Source organism: Uranotaenia lowii, chromosome 2, assembly GCF_029784155.1.
Source record: "Uranotaenia lowii strain MFRU-FL chromosome 2, ASM2978415v1, whole genome shotgun sequence".
Lineage (NCBI taxonomy): Eukaryota > Metazoa > Arthropoda > Insecta > Diptera > Culicidae > Uranotaenia > Uranotaenia lowii.
Window position 1 is genome coordinate 583,154 of NC_073692.1, and position 20,478 is coordinate 603,631.

Sequence of the window (20,478 nt, forward strand, 5' to 3'; positions counted from 1 at the left end):
AAATGAAAAATGACAAAATGACAAAAATGACAAAAATGACAAAAATGACAAAAATGACAAAAATGACAAAAATGACAAAAATGACAAAAATGACAAGAATGACAAAAATGACAAAAATGACAAAAATGACAAAAATGACAAAAATGACAAAAATGACAAAAATGACAAAAATGACAAAAATGACAAAAATGACAAAAATGACAAAAATGACAAAAATGACAAAAATGACAAAAATGACAAAAATGACAAAAATGACAAAAATGGCAAAAATGACAAAAATGACAAAAATGACAAAAATGACAAAAATGACAAAAATGACAAAAATGACAAAAATGACAAAAATGACAAAAATGACAAAAATGACAAAAATGACAAAAATGACAAAAATGACAAAAATGACAAAAATGACAAAAATGACAAAAATGACAAAAATGACAAAAATGACAAAAATGACAAAAATGACAAAAATGACAAAAATGACAAAAATGACAAAAATGACAAAAATGACAAAAATGACAAAAATGGCAAAAATGACAAAAATGACAAAAATGACAAAAATGACAAAAATGACAAAAATGACAAAAATGACAAAAATGACAAAAATGACAAAAATGACAAAATTGACAAAAATGACAAAAATGACAAAAATGACAAAAATGACAAAAAATCAAATGCACATAACTATATCAGTAAAAATGAACCAAATTTAAATTTTGGGGAAAATCTAAAGACCTATTATGGGCCCCTGAATAATTTTTTATTCAAAGAAAATTTGTAGGATTCCCATCATCCTTTATCTTTCCCTACTGATTCCTATTAGACCTTCAAATTCCCAACTGTTCTAAAGAAAACTCCGAAAGTGTTTCCTTTTTAAATTTTTAAATCCCTTTCCGAGTGAGCAGATCTGAGTTTGAATTTGCATTTCCGTATTCCCACTTTGACCTACCAATTAAAAGGCTATAATCTCTCCCCCGACAACAGCCAAGTGATAGCCCCCGCAGGGCCTTATTCCAGGCCATGCTCTACACACACTGAGATAGGAAGGTTGATGGCACGGCACATTAGCCTGGTAGTTAAGCTCCCTAGATCCGTCCCAACAACTTTCTTGAATACATATAGGATATCCCACTGCTCGGTTTGTTGGCTTGTTGAATCAGACAGACAGACAGAGAGCCAAAGAGAGCTTAAAATTGATTTAATGAACTTCTATAAATTAATTACCTGATGCCACCTCGGCTGGTGTCATAATTCAGCATTCGGAGGCCGTGTTTCCACGTCACGTAGCTCGTCGGCTGGGGAACCTTGCTGACGATACATTTCAGCTCGATGGTGCTGCCGGCTTTGTAAAATTTATCTACCGTTGCAACACCGCGCTCGTCAACGATCTCGACTTTCGGCACTGCGTGGGGGATGAGAAGAAAAACCGGAAACGGTACGCACGGCTTCTGTTATTACTGTTATTGGTATTATCGTCATCATAATCATCGGCAACATTCAACAAGGTGGGATGATGAAGTGGAAGGAGTGAGTGGAGACAGAAAGCAGTTGTCGGTTGCGGGTTTTCTGGCATTTTTGGGTGGAATAGGTAGGTAACAAGGGATGAGTGTGTGAAAATCTTTATTTAATGATTGCCCAGACCACCCACACGCGTACCGCATCGTATCGCTTGGCTTTGGCTCTGGGGTGATTGAGGCCGCGGGTTTGGCTCTTTTTGGTGGAAGATTTACCGTCTGATAAATAGGGTTGAGCGTTTGTTCAGATAATATTTAATGTTTCAGATTATTTTTAATGACACTTCAACTGATAAGCTTCAGGACTTGGAACTCTGGAATTGCAATCAGATTTTGAATGTAGATATTTGATATCAGTTCAGTTTGAGGTATTATTTTAAAAAGCGTATTTTATTTAAAAAATGCATTATTCTGTTTTATCAATAACTTTTGAAAACAAGGATGGAATTTGATGAAATTTTCAGTGAAGCTACCTGATTATGTAATTGTTAAATATGGGAATTTTGTGACAATCTATTAAGTGGTTTATGAGAAAGCTTCGAATGAAGAAAATCATTGGCCAAAATTTTTGGGCAGTACCATCAAAAATCCAGGGAAGTCCCTGTGTGAAACCCCAAAACAGCTGAAAATTCACTATTCGACCAAAGTGTTTATGGTCAATCGTTTTAGGAGACCTAGAGGATCTAGCAGTGAATTAAAATTTTACTAGAAGTGTAGATGATTGTTTCCATAAAGGCTAGGAATGTGAATGGTTTAATCAAGTGAAATCCAACAATTCCGATTGGAAAAGTGGTAAATACCGTCAATTTTTCTCTCCGGTTCGTTCAGCTGACAAATAAACTGGCCTGACCTTATGTCTTCAAGGTAAAAAAAGCTGCCCACTTGTAAAATAAGCAGAATACGGTGGTCAAATCGTGTGCAAAATAATTGGACTACTAGCAGGCACCTGATTGACTTCCAGCCAGAAACTTTTCGTTAACAAGTCTCGCTTGTATGTTCCGAAAATAAACAAAAAGAATTAATTCATATTTTTTGTGTCTACTGCTTGAGGTGGCTGACGATCTGTGTAAGTTGCAAATCAGTCAGGGTTACATAACGATTGACATATCCATTGTAAGAAAAGTTGTTTTTCCTTTACCAAACGTACTCCAAAGAATTTGAGTTGTTTTTTTTTTTTGAGAGAATCAATTCATCTTCAACCATATTGCAGAGTAAATTATAAGATCAATCTGTTTATGAAATTTACTTTGTAAAATGATTGCCCTTTTAGATTTCTTTTTTTTTGAATTTTTCAAATTAGTCCTGAAAATTTAATTTACATCAATAATTATTTCTTAATTATTTATCTAAATGTCAAGTGGAATCTGAAATTGAAGATATTTTAGCATACTCCGTCGTTCGGGATCATTTTTCATTCGGCAGAAAACAACAAAAATTTATGACTTGACTACACAGAGAAAAGTTGAAGTAGGCTGAAATTCCTATGTTGAAATAAAACACAAACAAATTTTTTTTGCGTGGTCATAGAAATGCAAGTTCAAACATAAACTTTTATAGTTGAAACGCGAACCTACGGTTGTTGGAAAGAATGTTCAAAGTTGCATCAATTTCTCAATGCTTGAACTTTCCTCAAATAGTGGTCCAGTTATACATGTCCTGACTGAAGAATATGAAGCATGTTGAGAATTACTAAATGTTGATTGTAATATGATTCGTTAGCTCTAGTTCATACCTTAAATCAATCATAGGTACTAGTTTTCAGGTGGAGTTTTTTTACAGTTTTCCGGTATTTTGGGTCAAATTTAAGATCAGTAATTAGAACCGATTATCTTCTGTCCAGGCAACATGATTGCTTTTGATTGCTGTCTTGAAGTCATTCGTCTTCCGAGACAAAGTAACAAGCATTTGAATCCTCAGGGACTTCATTCTTCGCTCGGCTGTTGAGCAGTTAAGTCCACTTTTACATTGCTGTCGTTTTCATTGCTTGCAGGAGCCGAAATAGGAAAGAGTTGTTCTTTTCAGAACATTATTTCGTGCTTCAAGTGACATAATTCATCGCGGTTTTCAAACCTGAAACCAAGTTGCGTTCCTTCGCCCGCCCGAGATGGGCAAAGGGAAGAACAGTAAAAGAAAAAAGGGATCCGACCCTGAGTGTGGCAAGCAGTCTTCGGGTCGCGTGTCACTTCAGAGTGAAGGTTCGAGAAGCGACCGCTCATCACGTGGATCGGAGAGCATGGATTCCGCTAGTGAGACCAGTGCATCGGTTTCACACTACACTCCCAGAGTGGTCCAGCCGCGCTCTCCAGTTCCCAAGCCTGCCGGAAACCCAGCTACTCCGATCAAAGTAAAGCTTCCGCCACTGGTGGTGAAAGATGTCCCACTCAACAAGCTGGTCAGCATCTTAGCATCAGTGAACGCCCACGCCGAGTACAAGCTGACGTCGATTGGCATAAAAGTTGTGCTTTATGTCAAAGACGATTTCGTTTGAGTCACGAAGATCCTCAAAAAATGCAATATGGAATTCTTCACCCATGACATCCCTGACGAAAAACCATTCAAAGTGGTTATCCGGAGGCTTCCCAACATCAAACCCGAAGTGATTGCGACCGAAATCACGAATCGATACAAGCTGGTTCCCACTGGAGTTTTCCGCATAACACGGAAAAATGAAAGCACCAGAAAACACCCGGATTGTCTTTTCTGGTCCACTTCCAGAAGGGGACAGTCACGCTCAACGCTTTACAAGCTGTCCGTTCCCTTTTCTCCATCATCGTCCGGTGGGAGCCGTACCGTGGTGGTCATCGTGACGTCACACAGTGCCAACGGTGCCTAGGCTTTGGTCATGACACTCGAAATTGTTACATCACTCCGAGGTGCAGCATCTGTGCCCAAAACCATCCAACATCTACCTGTCCGGTGGCGGAAGCAGCGGTGTTTACATGCGCCAATTGTGGAGGTGCGCACCAAGGTTCGGATCGCGAGGAGTTCAAACAGAACCGAAAACAAGCATCAACCAACCATCAGACCCCCCCCCCCCTGGCTTCCGATGGCAACCAACTCCCTGAAACAACAACTCCGATCTGTTATCTGCAGACGAGCTGATGGAAATCTTCGTCAACATGTCCGGCGCTTTACGCAAGTGTCGCAGCAAACCGGAGCAAATCCAAGTGCTCGGCAAATTCATCATCCAGTATGGCTGCTAACCATAAGTCATCTTAACCTGGAACGCTCGCTCCATCAGAGCGAAAGAAATTGAGCTTGCTGATTTCCTCCGCAAGCACAGCATCGATGTGGGCTTCTTGACGGAAACCCACTTAAAATCAGGCGACAGCTTCTGGTTGTCAGACCACATCATCATCCGACTAGATCGCTCCAGCTCCAGGGGGGGGGGGGGGGGGGGGGGGTGGTTTTGCGATCTTCGTGAGAAACTCGCTAACTTTCAGCTACTCAGTTCAGAGTGACGGTTACTCAGTTGTCGCCAAAACCACAGTCTTGGTTACTCAGAATGCGCGAATAATTCTGAAGCGGTTTTTGGCCGCATTTTCATGCTAGAATAGTTAAAACCTGTATTATTAATCACACTAATGATGGATTTGTTGATTTGATAAATAACAAAAGTAAAAATAATGTCCATACACCTTTATTTAAAAAAAAAATCCACAAACTTGAAGAAATTTTTTTTTCACCCGTCGGATTTCGTCTCTCGGGCCGGGACCCAGTATGCCGTACCAGATTCAGCTTTGGCAAATTTATTTGGACCATCATCATTTCGTCTTAGAACCCTGTAATATAAATAAAATCGGATTAATACCTAGAAATTACCTTTAAAATGAATATTCACCATGTAAATTTTCTAGTTTTGCCGCAGAAAAACAAACCAAGTCTGACCACCTCGCACAAACTGATCAACATTTACTCAGTTGTCGCCTTCAAGCACTCGAGTTCTCTGAGTGCCGAATTTTCTGACATCTGAGTAATTTTTCCGCTGATATCTGAGTTCATTAAGATCAGCCGTCGGCTGCTTCATACATGTGGCGACGTCTGAGTAAAAGATAGGCGGGCTCTGGGTATTTCAAATTTAGAGAGAAGGGTATCCAGTACCTTATTCGACCACACTTCCGCTCTTCTGTGATAAGAGTCTGTGGAAGTGCCAGCATCATCTGGAAACATCCAAGTCATCGCTGTGTACTGTCCCCGGCAGTGTACAGCCAGCAACGACCTTGCGGCCAAATTCAAGCGAGACCTAACATCGACCAACCAATCGAAATGAAACAGAGTCACTGCTGACCAAGTCTGCTCAGTGCTAAAATTTACCAAAAACATGAAAGCACCAGGGTTCGATGGTATCTTCAAGCTTATCCTAAAAAAGCTCAGCAACAAAGTGTATCAATTCCTTAGCATTATCTTCAAGAAATGCCTAGAACTACACTACTTCCCAAGACTCTGAAAAGTAGCCAAAATCATTCCCATCCGCAAACCTGGGAAAGATCCAACATTACCTTCAAATTATAGGGCAATCAGTCTTCTTTCCTCGCTGAGCAAGGTCTTTGAAAAACTGTAACTAAATCGGTTACTAAACTTTGTGGAGGAACAAAATATCATATTATCTGAGCAGTTTGGTTTCAGAAAAGGGCATTCCACCTCTGATCAATTAGTCCGGGTAATGAACAACATCAGAAAGAATAAAACACTATCGAAATCAACAGCAATGGCTTTGTTAGATGTTGAAAAGGCGTTTGACAATGTTTGGCACGATGGACTGTATGTATGTATATGTATGTATTTAAACCCACCAGTGGCTGGTAGATCTTTCGACCCGAGTCGGTACGGGAAGTCTCGATCGCATATTCAAATATTGTTCATGCTTAACTCATCAACAATAATTGCAGCACAACCAAGGGATCCGTTACCACTGGCTTGGGACAGGTTTGACTCATCTTACTCCCTTCCAACTGTTCGTAACAAATAAAGAATCCTGAAAAGGAACATAAGTAGGTAACCTACTCATGATTCTAAATTTGCCAAGATACTCCGGCTGGCTTGAACCCACAATCCATTGTATATTAGTTTCGGATCGTTCGATGCCCTGTCCAACCCCCCACCAATCCCCTTTAATAGAGTTAAGCTATTTTGGTTATTGAAATATAAATATAAGTAATTTGCACATTTTGAATATCTTACCTCGTACCATTTTAAAAGGATATTAGAATTTATTAAATGAAAGAATACTTATCTGTATTCATAAAAGGCCTCAAAAATTTGAACTAATAATTAATAATACTCGGTCCATCTCGATACTTTTTCACAACACAACACAACACGTTGCAATGCAATCCACATTTAAATCGTAGCAAGCCGTAACTCAAGAATACGAAGCGCAGCCAAAAAATAGCAAAACGAAAAATTGGTGGCGTTAAGTTAATCGTTTAGGAAAAACCAATTTCTTCCCCCATCTTGTTAACAATTCTTTCTTTTTTTCATCCAGCACTATTTTTTCCATTTTTGTTACGAAACAACCTGATATTCGCTTTTTCTTGAAATTGGATTGATTCTATCAACCGCACTTTGGAAACACAACACAAATCACCGACTTTTCGACGGTATTGATGAAAGAATCACTTCACAAATTCAATTCAATTATTGAACATTTGCATCATTTTTTGTAACTCTATCAAAAATCACGAAAGGGCAGGAATCCAAGAAACAAATCTTCCCACACGATTTGGAAAGTAAGCCCAGAACCAGTTTGATCACACTTATTCACTTTCCCGAACGTAGCTAGTCGGTGCAATTAATGACTCTACTTCGGCGGAAGTTTCGAAAATTCTGCTAGAGGAGAATTTGTTCGATCGATTTTCGATAGCCTGACAGGATAGACACTTTTCGATTAATTTCTTTTAAAAAAACATAAATTTTCTCTACACAATGATTTTGACACACGCGGAAAATTTACTTCGTCCTATTCCGCCAAAGCCTACTTCGGTTCCACAATGTTTGGCACGATGGACTGATACACAAACTGAGCTCATTAAATTTCCCAACTTATCTTATTAAAATCACCAAGAACTAAGGTCGTTTAGAGTTTCATTGAACAGTTCTCTAACAGACAACATCTCTATACCGGAAGGTGTTCCGCAAGGAAGCTTACTAGGCCCTTTGCTTTACATCATCTATACCTCTGATATTCCACCCCTGGGGAACGGCTGCACGTTATACCTGTTTGCAGATGATACCGCAATTGCAGTTAAAGGAAGGAAACCTCGTGAAATCACCTACTACGATCTCTAAACACCTTTGCTAATTATGCCAGTACGTGGAAAATAAAGATAAACGCCTCGAAGACTCAAGCAATTATGTTCCTCCATAGACAATCCCGTGGACTTAAACCACCACCCACTTGTGATCATGAACGGCACAAGGGTTGATTGGTCCGCCGAAGTCGTCTGTTTGGGAGTGATTTTCGACGAAAAACTTCTCTTCAGATCACACGTCGAAAGAACATTAGTAAAATGTCAATCGCTGATCAGGTGCTTATATCCGCAGATTAATCGAAAGTTCCGTCTATCAGGAGTTAATAAACTGGCCGTTTTCAAGCAAATAATATCACCTGCAGTCTTCTACGCAGCTCCGGTGTGGGGATCGTGTGCTCAAACACATAGAAACAAAATGCAAGTGGTCCAAAACCGAATCCTACGGATGATTCTAGATCGTCCATTCTGTACAAGAATTTCCGACCTCCACAAAGAAGCGGGAGTGCAAAAATTAGACCTAATCATAAATGAAATAAGAAACAAATTTGTAGATAAATGCAATATATCTGAGTATACCTTGATAAACACTTTATATTTTGAAGATTCAATGTAAATAGTAGTTGTAGGTTGTAAATAGTAGTTTAGATTGTAGTTATAAGTAGGTAATTTTTCAATTATTCTAACTTTTCCATTTCACGAAAGTGATAAAAACGACTTAAATCTGGTAGAATCAGGATCATCAAAATAAATACTGAAACTTTTAGCACTAAAGATGAAAAGGCTACCCTGTGTCACTTAAAAACAAATATGTAAACTCGTTACAAAAATCTGAAATAAATGTACATTTTCAAGTCAAGTCAATCCTCAGGGACTTCTATATAGCAGTTTTGAGATTACATATTTGTGAAATGAGAAGTAGGCGTGTGCTTGAACGATGAAGTTTGGGAAATTTTTGCTCCGGTAATTTTTTTTCCCAAAAATTTTGTTTCATTTGTAAGAATGAAGTGAAGAAGTTCAGCTGGAGTTTGTTATAGAAATTCGACGGATCGATGGGATATTTTGGAAGCTTGAAATAAACACTAGCAAGACTGCATTCCATAGATCGCTACAAAATTGAAACTTAAAGTTTGTGATTGTGAAGGATGCAAATCATCATGGAAGTCAATCAGATATTCAAGCTAATATTTTCAAGACAGTGTGAAAGCAAATCTTTGGGTCAATCACCAAATCATCTATACTATCTTATAAAGTCTTAAGTTTAGGCAATTTAGGTATTATCTCTTTCATTGAAAATTGGATTTCGTGCAATGTTTTGCAGTCGCAGTTATCCGTACAAAGGTTGACTGACAAGAGCTTAGCGTGTAAAACTCCGACAGATTTTACACTGATTTGACAGGTCGCACGAATGTACAAGTTCGCACAAATGTCGCAGTCATGAGTGCGCAGTCCAATTTAGTGCGCTGCGATTATAACCAATCCTATTTTCAAGTCCATTTAAGTTTATGTTTCCACGAAAATTTTGCAGACACGTCCCGGTTTGGAAAAATCACTCTGCGGCTCAATCTTTTGTCTATTAGCGTTTTCGTTTATTTTGATGATGATTTTGTTTGTTTATGAAGAAAAGGGGTGCCCCCGTGTTAGTGGAAAATGTGAAAGATTGCCCGTTTTTATCCGGATATTTGACACAACATTTAGGAAAAGTCCGGCCCGGTTGCCTGGATTTCGTTGGAAAAAGATCGGATTTTGCCCGAATTTATTCATTTTATTTGCAAAGTCAAATAAAAAAATCGAATTGAGTTGTGATAATTTTTTGGATTTAGGGTTTAGAATATTGAAATCAAATGCCCGCATTTTGCCGTTTTTTAGATAAAATAGCTTGGTATGCCCGGTCAGGATACAAGGTTGGGAAGTAGGCGTTGCCCACGTCAATATTTTCGCTCCGTAAAATAAGTATTTTTCCAAATGAAAGAAATAGTTTAAATACAATTAATCGAACGTCGAATCCGGCTGATTATAACTGCGAATGTGAATATTGTTCTAATTGTGAAGTGCGCTGTATAAAATGGTAGAATCCCGTGGATATTTCATACACCGGAAAGACGTGAGAAGCGGCAAAACGGTTTCAGAAGTTTCGGTTACAATAGGTTCCAGTATCAAAATATCATCAGCTTTGTTCCTGCCAACTAAAGACGAACGGATCCGAATCAGTGAAAAATGTATCCCCTCGATGACAATTTTTTGTTAAGTCTTCATTAGTATTTACTGTAGTCAACAAATCTAGATTCAGGTTTAAAGTCGAGTTTGTTTCAAGGATAATTTCAAGATCACTTTCCAACCAAGCGAAAATTTCAAAGTATTGTTTACGTTGTAGAATCCAACGAAACCAAAGCTTTTGCACGGAAATGATTTTCCTTTCAATGTAAGTACAAATAGCCAATAGTTACAGGATTCAAATTCATCGACGACTATTAAAATTCGTTCGTCACATGTCCAACCAAGATTGCAAGCAATCAAAGTTAGTTTTGTTGTGGAAAAAAATCGATATTTTCCAATCAATAGCTGGTTGGCTGACCAGGTATTTGAAAATTTGATTTACTCGCGGTATGGAGAAAAAAAATGTTGCCAACATCAAAAGAGCATAGCGCCAACCCCCACACCTATATGGCCTAAATTTGATACAGGTTGAGGTTGAGTGAATGGATGATGGCTGGATGGATGGTTTGAGGGTAGTATTTCGCATGAATATACGTATGATCGGCGAATGTGATGTGCAGTGTTGGGGATTTATGATGCTGTATAGTAGCAACACGGTATGGCCATGCTGCCAGTCACTGTACCATACACTCACTGTACATACAGGAAGAGAGAAGTGGCACCTGCCAGGAAAGCGATAAAAGCCAGCACGCTTCACTTACCGACGACGATCAGATAAACCAGATAAACCAAAGGTGGATGTGAGGAAATCTGGCACTCATAATGCCCCTCGTCTCGTTCGTTTGCGTACTGGATCAAAAGTTGCCAATCATTGGGCGCCTGATACTGAAGCGAGTACCGGGAATCGCTGCTATATGTGTGGCGTCCCACGGTAATCAGATGAATTTCGTCACCTTTTCGTCGTACCCAGGATACCTGATGGATGGATGAAAGCAAACAAGCAAAAAAAAGGTGTATAAATCGAAAGTGTAGAATAAAGGGAAGAAACACGTTCCCCCGAAGGTTAAGTTCATTATGGATGCACGAATGGGCTCCGGTTCAGTTCCCACGGATCGACAGAAATAGAAAAGTGTTCTCCAACCTACCGTTCGCTCTCTTAAATCGTTAACGCGACAATGCAGATACACGTCGTTGCCTAGCTGAGTTGTGACGTTGGCGGTCATATTGATATCGTCGAAAAACGGATACGGGTCGTGCGTCGTGCTCTCTTCCTGTGATTCCTCCTCCCCTCCGAAGTCGTCATCCGGCATGTCCGTGTACGGCGAAGAAATGTCTTGCCAAAAGTTCCGCGCCACTGGTTTGAATGCATTCTCATTAAGTCCGTTTTTGCCAGCTGTGGGTAGAGAAGAGTGGTGGGGGAGAAGAGTAAAAACAAGAGGTAAATATGCGCGCTATTTCCATTGTTTCTGATGAATTTCGTTCACACATTTAAGAGCGGTTGTTTGCAATGTGTTGTGCAGCGGAACGGGATCATTAATAGAGAAGTGGGTACCAGGAAATAAGGATTCAACACAGTTTGTTAGGATTCTACTATTGAAATAGAGCTATCCGACAGGAGAGTATAAATATAAATAGGAATTTCTGGAGAAAGCTGTTTGTAGTCTTATGTGGATCTACGGAATAACAAAAGTTTACATATAAACTTGGAATGAATTTAATAGGGCTTCAGAAAAAAGTGGTCGAATCAACACTTGGTAACTAACCACAACTTAAAATTATCACGTCCGAATGTTTCAAATAAATTTCCTTAGCTAACAAATCGAATCAATAAGATTGCAAGTGAAACAGTTGTTGTTATTTTAATTTCATGCAATTTTTTTTCAAATTTTTCTACTGCGAATATTCATCACCCTGAGCATCCATGAAAGAAAAAATAAGTCTTAAGCATAAGTGGCCAATATTTTTTACGAAAAAAAGACGTATACTAAAGCTTGAATATAGCAGAAAATCTAAAAAAAATCATTATTCCAAAAACAAACAAAAAACTTTCCGGATTCACGCTGTTTATAGCACCTACTTGAAACTGAAAACTACTCTCTGGAGCCACAACTTGATACTAAATAGTTCGTTTCATAAATTGAAAAAGTCATAAATCCATTCTTGTGTAATTATCTTGGGTTACGTAGAAATCACACTTTTATGTTGAATGTCAACTCTCTAGTGCCACGGTAAGAGGTAAAAACTGGCGGACTTCTGAATTAAAAGACGATCACAACGACAGCAGTTAGGGGAAAACTCGTGGAGAACTAGATTGCCACTGCTCATAAACAAAAACACAGTAAGATTGAATGAGAGTCGAAAGAAGTTTGATTTTAGAAGGATCCTTCTTAGGGGGCATCCATAAATTACGTAACGCTCCTAGGGGGGGGGGAGGGAGTAAGCTCCAGCGTTACGAATTGTGACATAGGGGAGGGGGGGAGTTATGCTCATCGTTACGTAACGATTTTTTCCTTTAAAACTTTAGTTTACTTAATCGCAACTAATAGCTTTATTGATGTCATGCAAATTTTGCAAATGATAAGCAAACCAAAATCAGCTTAAAACTTGCAAGTTTCAAAATGGTTGAAGGTGGTTTGTGATCTTTTATTTTTTAAAGATTCTGAGATACGTGTAATATTCGTTGGAAAATCGAATATTAGGTACATTTACCCCCAAAAACTCAATTCAACCTCAGACGGAAATTTTACTATTTTTTCTCAATTGATTTAAAGAATGCAATATTGATTACTCCGACGAACTAAGTGGAGTATATCTTCGAAAATCAGTATTAAAAAACATGAGAATATGGGGAGGGGGGGGGGTGTTAGTATCAGCGTTACGTAATTTTCATAGGGGGGTACGTCTAAGCGTTACGATTTGTGACATGTGGGGGGAGGGGGTCAAAAAAGTGCATTTTTGCGTTACGTAATTTATGGATGCCGCCTTACAGCATTTTCGTATACAATACCTCGATATAAAGCAACCTCTTTTTAAAGCAACCTCGATATAACGTTACCCAATATAAAGCAACTTTTGCCTCTATATTACGTAACTTTTAAAAATGTTTCTAATTTGAATAAGTATGTTTAATTTCAATACTTTTTTGTCATAAAAATATAATAATGTTGTTTATGAGCCATGCGGTAAATTCTCAGAGGCATAAAGAGCGAATAAGCGCAGGGGTTGAAAATGTAACTCCAGTACTTCAGTATTGTGATAGTCGCTTTTGTGCTTTTGAAAATCCAGCCTAGAGCATGTACATATCTCCATTTCAAAACTTATTGACTATATTTGCACCTCCAGATAAGTTGCTTAAGCTGAAGTGAGGTTGGGGCATGTTGTCTTTTATTCAAATAAGTTTTTGTCATTTTTGTAATAATTGTCATTTTTGTAATAATTGTCATTTTTGTAATTTTTGTAATTTTTGTAATTTTTGTAATTTTTGTAATTTTTGTAATTTTTGTAATTTTTGTAATTTTTGTAATTTTTGCCTTTTTTGTAATTTTTGCCTTTTTTGTCATTTTTGTCATTTTTGTCATTTTTTGTCATTTTTGTCATTTTTGTCATTTTTGTCATTTTTGTCATTTTTGTCATTTTTGTCATTTTTGTCATTTTTGTCATTTTTGTCATATTTGTCATTTTTGTCATTTTTGTCATTTTTGTTATTTTTGTCATTTTTGTCATTTTTGTCATTTATGTTATTTTTGTCATTTTTGTCATTTTTGTCATTTTTGTCATTTTTGTCATTTTTGTCATTTTTGTCATTTTTGTCATTTTTGTCATTTTTGTCATTTTTGTCATTTTTGTCATTTTTGTCATTTTTGTCATTTTTGTCATTTTTGTCATTTTTGTCATTTTTGTCATTTTTGTCATTTTTGTCATTTTTGTCATTTTTGTCATTTTTGTCATTTTTGTCATTTTTGTCATTTTTGTCATTTTTGTCATTTTTGTCATTTTTGTCATTTTTGTCATTTTTGTCATTTTTGTCATTTTTGTCATTTTTGTCATTTTTGTCATTTTTGTCATTTTTGTCATTTTTGTCATTTTTGTCATTTTTGTCATTTTTGTCATTTTTGTCATTTTTGTCATTTTTGTCATTTTTGTCATTTTTGTCATTTTTGTCATTTTTGTCATTTTTGTCATTTTTGTCATTTTTGTCATTTTTGTCATTTTTGTCATTTTTGTCATTTTTGTCATTTTTGTCATTTTTGTCATTTTTGTCATTTTTGTCATTTTTGTCATTTTTGTCATTTTTGTCATTTTTGTCATTTTTGTCATTTTTGTCATTTTTGTCATTTTTGTCATTTTTGTCATTTTTGTCATTTTTGTCATTTTTGTCATTTTTGTCATTTTTGTCATTTTTGTCATTTTTGTCATTTTTGTCATTTTTGTCATTTTTGTCATTTTTGTCATTTTTGTCATTTTTGTCATTTTTGTCATTTTTGTCATTTTTGTCATTTTTGTCATTTTTGTCATTTTTGTCATTTTTGTCATTTTTGTCATTTTTGTCATTTTTGTCATTTTTGTCATTTTTGTCATTTTTGTCATTTTTGTCATTTTTGTCATTTTTGTCATTTTTGTCATTTTTGTCATTTTTGTCATTTTTGTCATTTTTGTCATTTTTGTCATTTTTGTCATTTTTGTCATTTTTGTCATTTTTGTCATTTTTGTCATTTTTGTCATTTTTGTCATTTTTGTCATTTTTGTCATTTTTGTCATTTTTGTCATTTTTGTCATTTTTGTCATTTTTGTCATTTTTGTCATTTTTGTCATTTTTGTCATTTTTGTCATTTTTGTCATTTTTGTCATTTTTGTCATTTTTGTCATTTTTGTCATTTTTGTCATTTTTGTCATTTTTGTCATTTTTGTCATTTTTGTCATTTTTGTCATTTTTGTCATTTTTGTCATTTTTGTCATTTTTGTCATTTTTGTCATTTTTGTCATTTTTGTCATTTTTGTCATTTTTGTCATTTTTGTCATTTTTGTCATTTTTGTCATTTTTGTCATTTTTGTCATTTTTGTCATTTTTGTCATTTTTGTCATTTTTGTCATTTTTGTCATTTTTGTCATTTTTGTCATTTTTGTCATTTTTGTCATTTTTGTCATTTTTGTCATTTTTGTCATTTTTGTTATTTTTGTCATTTTGTCATTTTTGTCATTTTTGTCATTTTTGTCATTTTTGTCATTTTTGTCATTTTTGTCATTTTTGTCATTTTTGTCATTTTTGTCATTTTTGTCATTTTTGTCATTTTTGTCATTTTTGTCATTTTTGTCATTTTTGTCATTTTTGTCATTTTTGTCATTTTTGTCATTTTTGTCATTTTTGTCATTTTTGTCATTTTTGTCATTTTTGTAATTTTTGTAATTTTTGTCATTTTTGTCACTTTTGTAACTTTTTGTCATTTTTGTCATTTTCATATTTTGTTCTTTTCATACATTTTTTAATTTTGTTATATGATTTAAATCGCCGTAGTTTTTTATGATTATAATTTTAATAGCATGTGCGGTGGAATGAAAACTAGAGAGAATTTATTTTATAGAAATTTGAAAGAAAGGTGGATAGACAGGCATTAGTGCGCCAATAGGAGAAAGATTGAAAGGTGTTGAAATTTTAGGCTACAGGGACTAGAGGGCATTTTAATGAAAAGCTCCCATGAATTGCTCCCGCCTTTGCTCTACGCTAGCTAACTATACATGAGAAACTCAGAAAGAGAATTCCCATGTATAGCGAGCTCAGTGATTTGAGAGCGTGTTTTTATGCACACTTCAAACGAGCAAAAACGTGACAACCCAAGAATTCGGTATTCACCTTCTTAAACTAAGCGGAGAAAAATTGTCCAGTAATATAGAAATTATAGACGAATATATCGCCAAATTTACAAAAGAAGTCCAAAATAAACATTAACGATCACTACCGATGTTCCAAAGGACCATTTTAATTAGTGTTTCGATATAACGTAACTTCGATATAAAGTAACGAAAAAAAAAAATTTCGTTGCTTTATATCGAGGTATTACTCTACTAACAGAGACAACCTAGTTCTCAACGAATTTCGTTGTAATTGCTATTATTGGATTCATTGGCGGTTGGAACCCGTAAAAGATATCAGTGTTGAGGGTGAGTATGAGGGTTAGTGTAATAACCATATATTTGCATCGTCCCGGGTGACGATTTTGTTTGTTCATTGAGAAAAAGTTTTGCAGTGCTATAAACGAAAACCCAATTAGAATAAGATACTACTCTCTGGAGCCACGATTTCAGTTGTAAATAAGAAAAAAAACTTTATTCTGATACACACATAAGACAACTACAGCTTATTTTGCGTATTGAAAGTCTAGTAGATAGAAAAAGAATGAAAAATTTCTTGTTATCAAATTTGTGCAAAGTTCTTGTATGAAAGAATCTTTTGTAAGTATAAATTCAAACATCTGAATAAGATAACAGAAAAAGATTAAGAACTCAACTTTGGATCTCAAAGTTTTCTTTTCAAATCTTTATGCAAAATATAGACTCAGATTTTTAAATTAAACTTTTAAAACAAATTTATGTATGTACATATCCTCCTCTTGAGAGATATCTTAACCTAATATTGATACTTATGTAAAACTTTTCAGTCAGTTTGTTAAAGTTACTAAGACTACATTTTTTTAATAGTAATTTTTCCATGTGAGAGATCTTCAATTCAAATTTTAATCAGGAGCATTTCACCACCTATTTGCTATCCGTGTCCGAATAATTATCTCATGCAGATACATAAATGTTTTTGGATATGGTTACCCAAAAAAAAAAAAAAAGAAGGGCACTGTAACAAAACAATGACACCGTCCGCGCGTCGGTTCGCAAAAAAGAAAACAAACAAACAAACGAACCAACCACCTACCTTGTATTGATCCAAGGACGACGACGATGGCGACATGCTCTAACGAAACGAGGGTCAGTATAATCCGGAACGCTGAATGCTTCATAGCAGCATTTTATGATGACCACCGCACCGCGTTGAGCCTGGCTTTTGTTGTTTTGCCCGATTCGGCGGTTATTGTCCCTGTTCCGTTGCGTTGTTGCCTCTGTGTTCGCTGTTGTGGGTGATGGCGACGGCGATGGGTGTGAATTTGCTTGTTGTTGCTATTGTTTTTACGGCAGCGTTCGATGATGGTTTTGCTGGACATCGAATTATGCTCATTTTGATAAAGTATCGTAAATACATCACATCCTGCACGTAATCGAAATAAACAAACGGTGAATATTTAATTCTTTCGTCCCTACCGGATTGTTTGGAAAATAGCATCCGAAATCGGATTATATTTATCGAGGTCGAATGCTGTTGGCTCTCAGATATGTTAATCAGTACACTACAATAACAAAAACAACAAAAAAACAGCTGAAATTATCAGGTAACATAATCACGAATTGTAATACGAATTAGATGGTTGTTGTTGTTGCATAAATTGGTTTGGTTATTTTGATACGAGCAGGTATTGCTGTTTTTTACAAACGTTGATTTGCTCCAAATTTATCTTATTATTATCGTCTTCTAAGAGTAGGCGTTGACAGGATGACATCGCACGTTTGCTTCATTGTGCCAAAAAAAGGTTAAAAATATTTTTCTATTTATGGAATCATTGAAAATATGTAGGTAAGTGCTTAAGTCGATAGCCAGATGATGCTAGCACTAGTGGTGGTGAAATCTGTGTGAAAAAATGTTTCTACTTAGTCCAAGTGATTTCCTAGTCCCAGCTCTGGTATCAGTATCATTGATCTGTAAATACTGTCCAGAAAATATCATTGAAAAATGTTCCAGAAAAATCTCATGTGGAAAAACATTCCGGTGGCCAGGCGGTAATCGCCAGGTCCACTGCAGTGGTGGCATTAGTTCAATATCCATTTCGGTACTGGGTCCAATATCCATTTCGGTTAATATTAATCTTAAGTTGTCCACGTTTATTCAGTCTGTAAGATGGTGGACCTTAAAAAAACCTTAAAAAAAGAAAAAAAAATAATGGAAGAACTTGCGAGCAGCAGACGTCTGTTAGGCTACTAAATTGTAGGCTAACGAACAATAGTGAATTGTTTTTGCGCAATTAGGAAGAATTTGTAGACTTTCAGTTGAATCTCGCTGCTAAACGCTAGCCTCACTTTTTTCTCTCGCTTGCTATGATCAATCCGTTTGTTGACCAGACCGATGAACGATTTTATGCTCGAAACCACTTAGTAGAAAGTCGAGGGATCGAAAGAACAAAAAAAAAAAATCGTTTTTGGAGACACTCTTTTTGGTATAGTGCCGGCGTCATTATCTTATTTGTAACGAAAACATTCGTTTTTTAATGCTGCTAATTTTTTGTCGGCAAAAACAAATTTAAATTTGGCTGGAACATCTCCCCAAGCCGTAGCCAAGTAAATTTCTTGTCCTAGGATTCCTTCCCGGAGTCTAATTCTCCTTACGGTAATATGGGCAGCACCGAATTTTCTGGCCAAATCACGTTCCGACAGATTGGAATTCCTCTTAATAGTCTTCAAAATCTTACCCTGCAGTTTCCGGGCGGTAGTTCCACTCCGACGATTGGCTTCAGGCTTCCGAATCATCGTCGATGTTTCCTTATACTGGGCAATTTCTGGGCAATTTCAGCTGCTGGCGCTAGCTGCGGACCATAATGGATTTTCCAAATAACTGTGCAAGATTTTTCCCTTCTTTCGACTTTCATGTCGATTTGCGGAATGTCAAAAGTACATACGTGAAGCCGACAAAATTGCCGACACGTGGACGCCAAGAACTTCCAAATCAGTCCACCAGGAGCGCCACAATATGAGCAAAAGTACCCAGAAAAGGGTAGGTAGGCCCAAGAAACTGACAACGGCACATTTACCGAGCATTTGCACGTTCTTTTTACTTTCAAATAATTCTGAGCTACCTAGCTTGGACAATTTAAGGGAGGGAAATGATACACTTTCTTCAGTCGATAACCCACTGAGGATGCTAGCAAGTAGCTAGTGAAATACTAGTATTTGGGTCTTTCAAATACTGTAGCTGAATTCAAAGGAATCTTCGACTACTTTGAAATCATAGTTTCATTCAGCTAAGAGGTTCTTCAAACTTTTGATTAACGCGTGTTAAATAAAAAATGAGAATGTTTTCAATACCTTTCAGTAACTCAAATAAAGAGCGTAAAATTTTCTTTCTCCAAGAAAATTGCTCTTTGGGCTCCCTAGAAACAGTAGGCGTGTTTAGTTTTGCTAGTTTGAATTTAGTCAAAGCAAAGATGGCGTCGAAACAGCACATGCTCCGCGAACGCATTGTACGGTTCTACGAAACGCATTTCCAGCAAGGAAAAAAGTTCACGGTGGCACATTTTAAGGAAGAAAATGTACCTGTCAGTACGGTATATCGTATCCTGGGTTCCCTGAACGTAGAGCGGAAGGTCGGAAGTGGTCGTCCGGTGACGATAATGACGAAGCAGAGGAAGACATCGTTAAAGAAGCTGTTTGACAACAAGGACGCATCCAGCCTGCGTGACGCCGGTCGGAAATATGGCTGCTCCCACGTATTGATCCATCGTACCCTCAAGATGGAAGGAATCGTCTGCAGGAAGAAGACGAGGTCGCTGGAGTACACGGAGGAGCAGATTGAGACGGTTAAATCACAGTGTCGGTGGATGACCAAAAAATACCGCGGGACGTCATTAGTTCTGGTTGGCTGGCGTACCTTGAGGAGAAAAAGATACCGTTCGTGCCGAAAGATCGTAACCCAACAAACTTGCCCCAGTGCCGCCCAATAGAGGATTTCTTTGGCTCACTCAATGCCCTAGTGTATAAAAACAATTAGAGGGCCAAGGATACGAAGCAACTGACTACAAGAATCCGGAATTGTATCCGGAAAATTGACGTAAGTGCCGTACAACGTTCTTGTGAGAGCATCGCGACAAAGTTGCGTCGAACATCAGACCACGGCCCTTACTCAAACATTTACTGACATTTTTTTTGAAGAAAATACATTATGTTATTAATAAAAAATACTGAAATGGTTAAAAAAAAAATTAACAATTTTTTTATATGTGATTGAAAAAATTCTCATTTTTTATTTAACACCCGTTATTAGGGAGCAAAAGTTGGTTCCAATTCTAAATGAATAAAGATTTAGATAGCAATCATAGCGCATAAACATTAAGGTCGATGCATCTTCATTAGACGCTTTTCAAAAAACGACTTAACAGATCATCATCAAATTTTGCACATGTAGCTGTTCTTTCTTGAAGCTTCATCAATTTCCATCCATGGTTCCAAAGTTATTTGAAGAAGGAGTGTTGCATTTTTTTGAGTACAGTCCTAAAATTTAATAATTTCATAAAATGGCGAATGAGATAAAGTCCTGCCGTTCTACGCAAGAATGTCCCATGCGACTTATGGGTAGTTTTACATTTTTGTTGGAAACTGCTTATTATACCTAGTGTTTTCTTTCGAATTCAAGCACAAACGATGCCTATACTTTTTTCTGAACTTATACGAAATTTTCGTCTAGAGGTGGTTGTCTC

General features: G+C 36.7%; 1 protein-coding gene across 1 annotated transcript in view; it reads right to left on the minus strand.

The window, feature by feature from the left end:
- LOC129741085 (zwei Ig domain protein zig-8) overlaps window positions 1-20,478 on the minus strand; it is a 67,063-nt gene that overhangs the window by 18,743 nt on the left and 27,842 nt on the right. Inside the window, exons 2-5 of the mRNA XM_055732786.1 lie at window positions 16,836-17,165; window positions 11,062-11,309; window positions 10,678-10,891; window positions 1,222-1,399 (exon numbers count right to left, since the gene is read on the minus strand). Of these exons, the coding sequence (XP_055588761.1) occupies window positions 1,222-1,399; window positions 10,678-10,891; window positions 11,062-11,309; window positions 16,836-16,920 (725 nt within the window). The 5' untranslated portion in view covers window positions 16,921-17,165. The remainder of the gene's footprint in view (window positions 1-1,221; window positions 1,400-10,677; window positions 10,892-11,061; window positions 11,310-16,835; window positions 17,166-20,478) is intronic.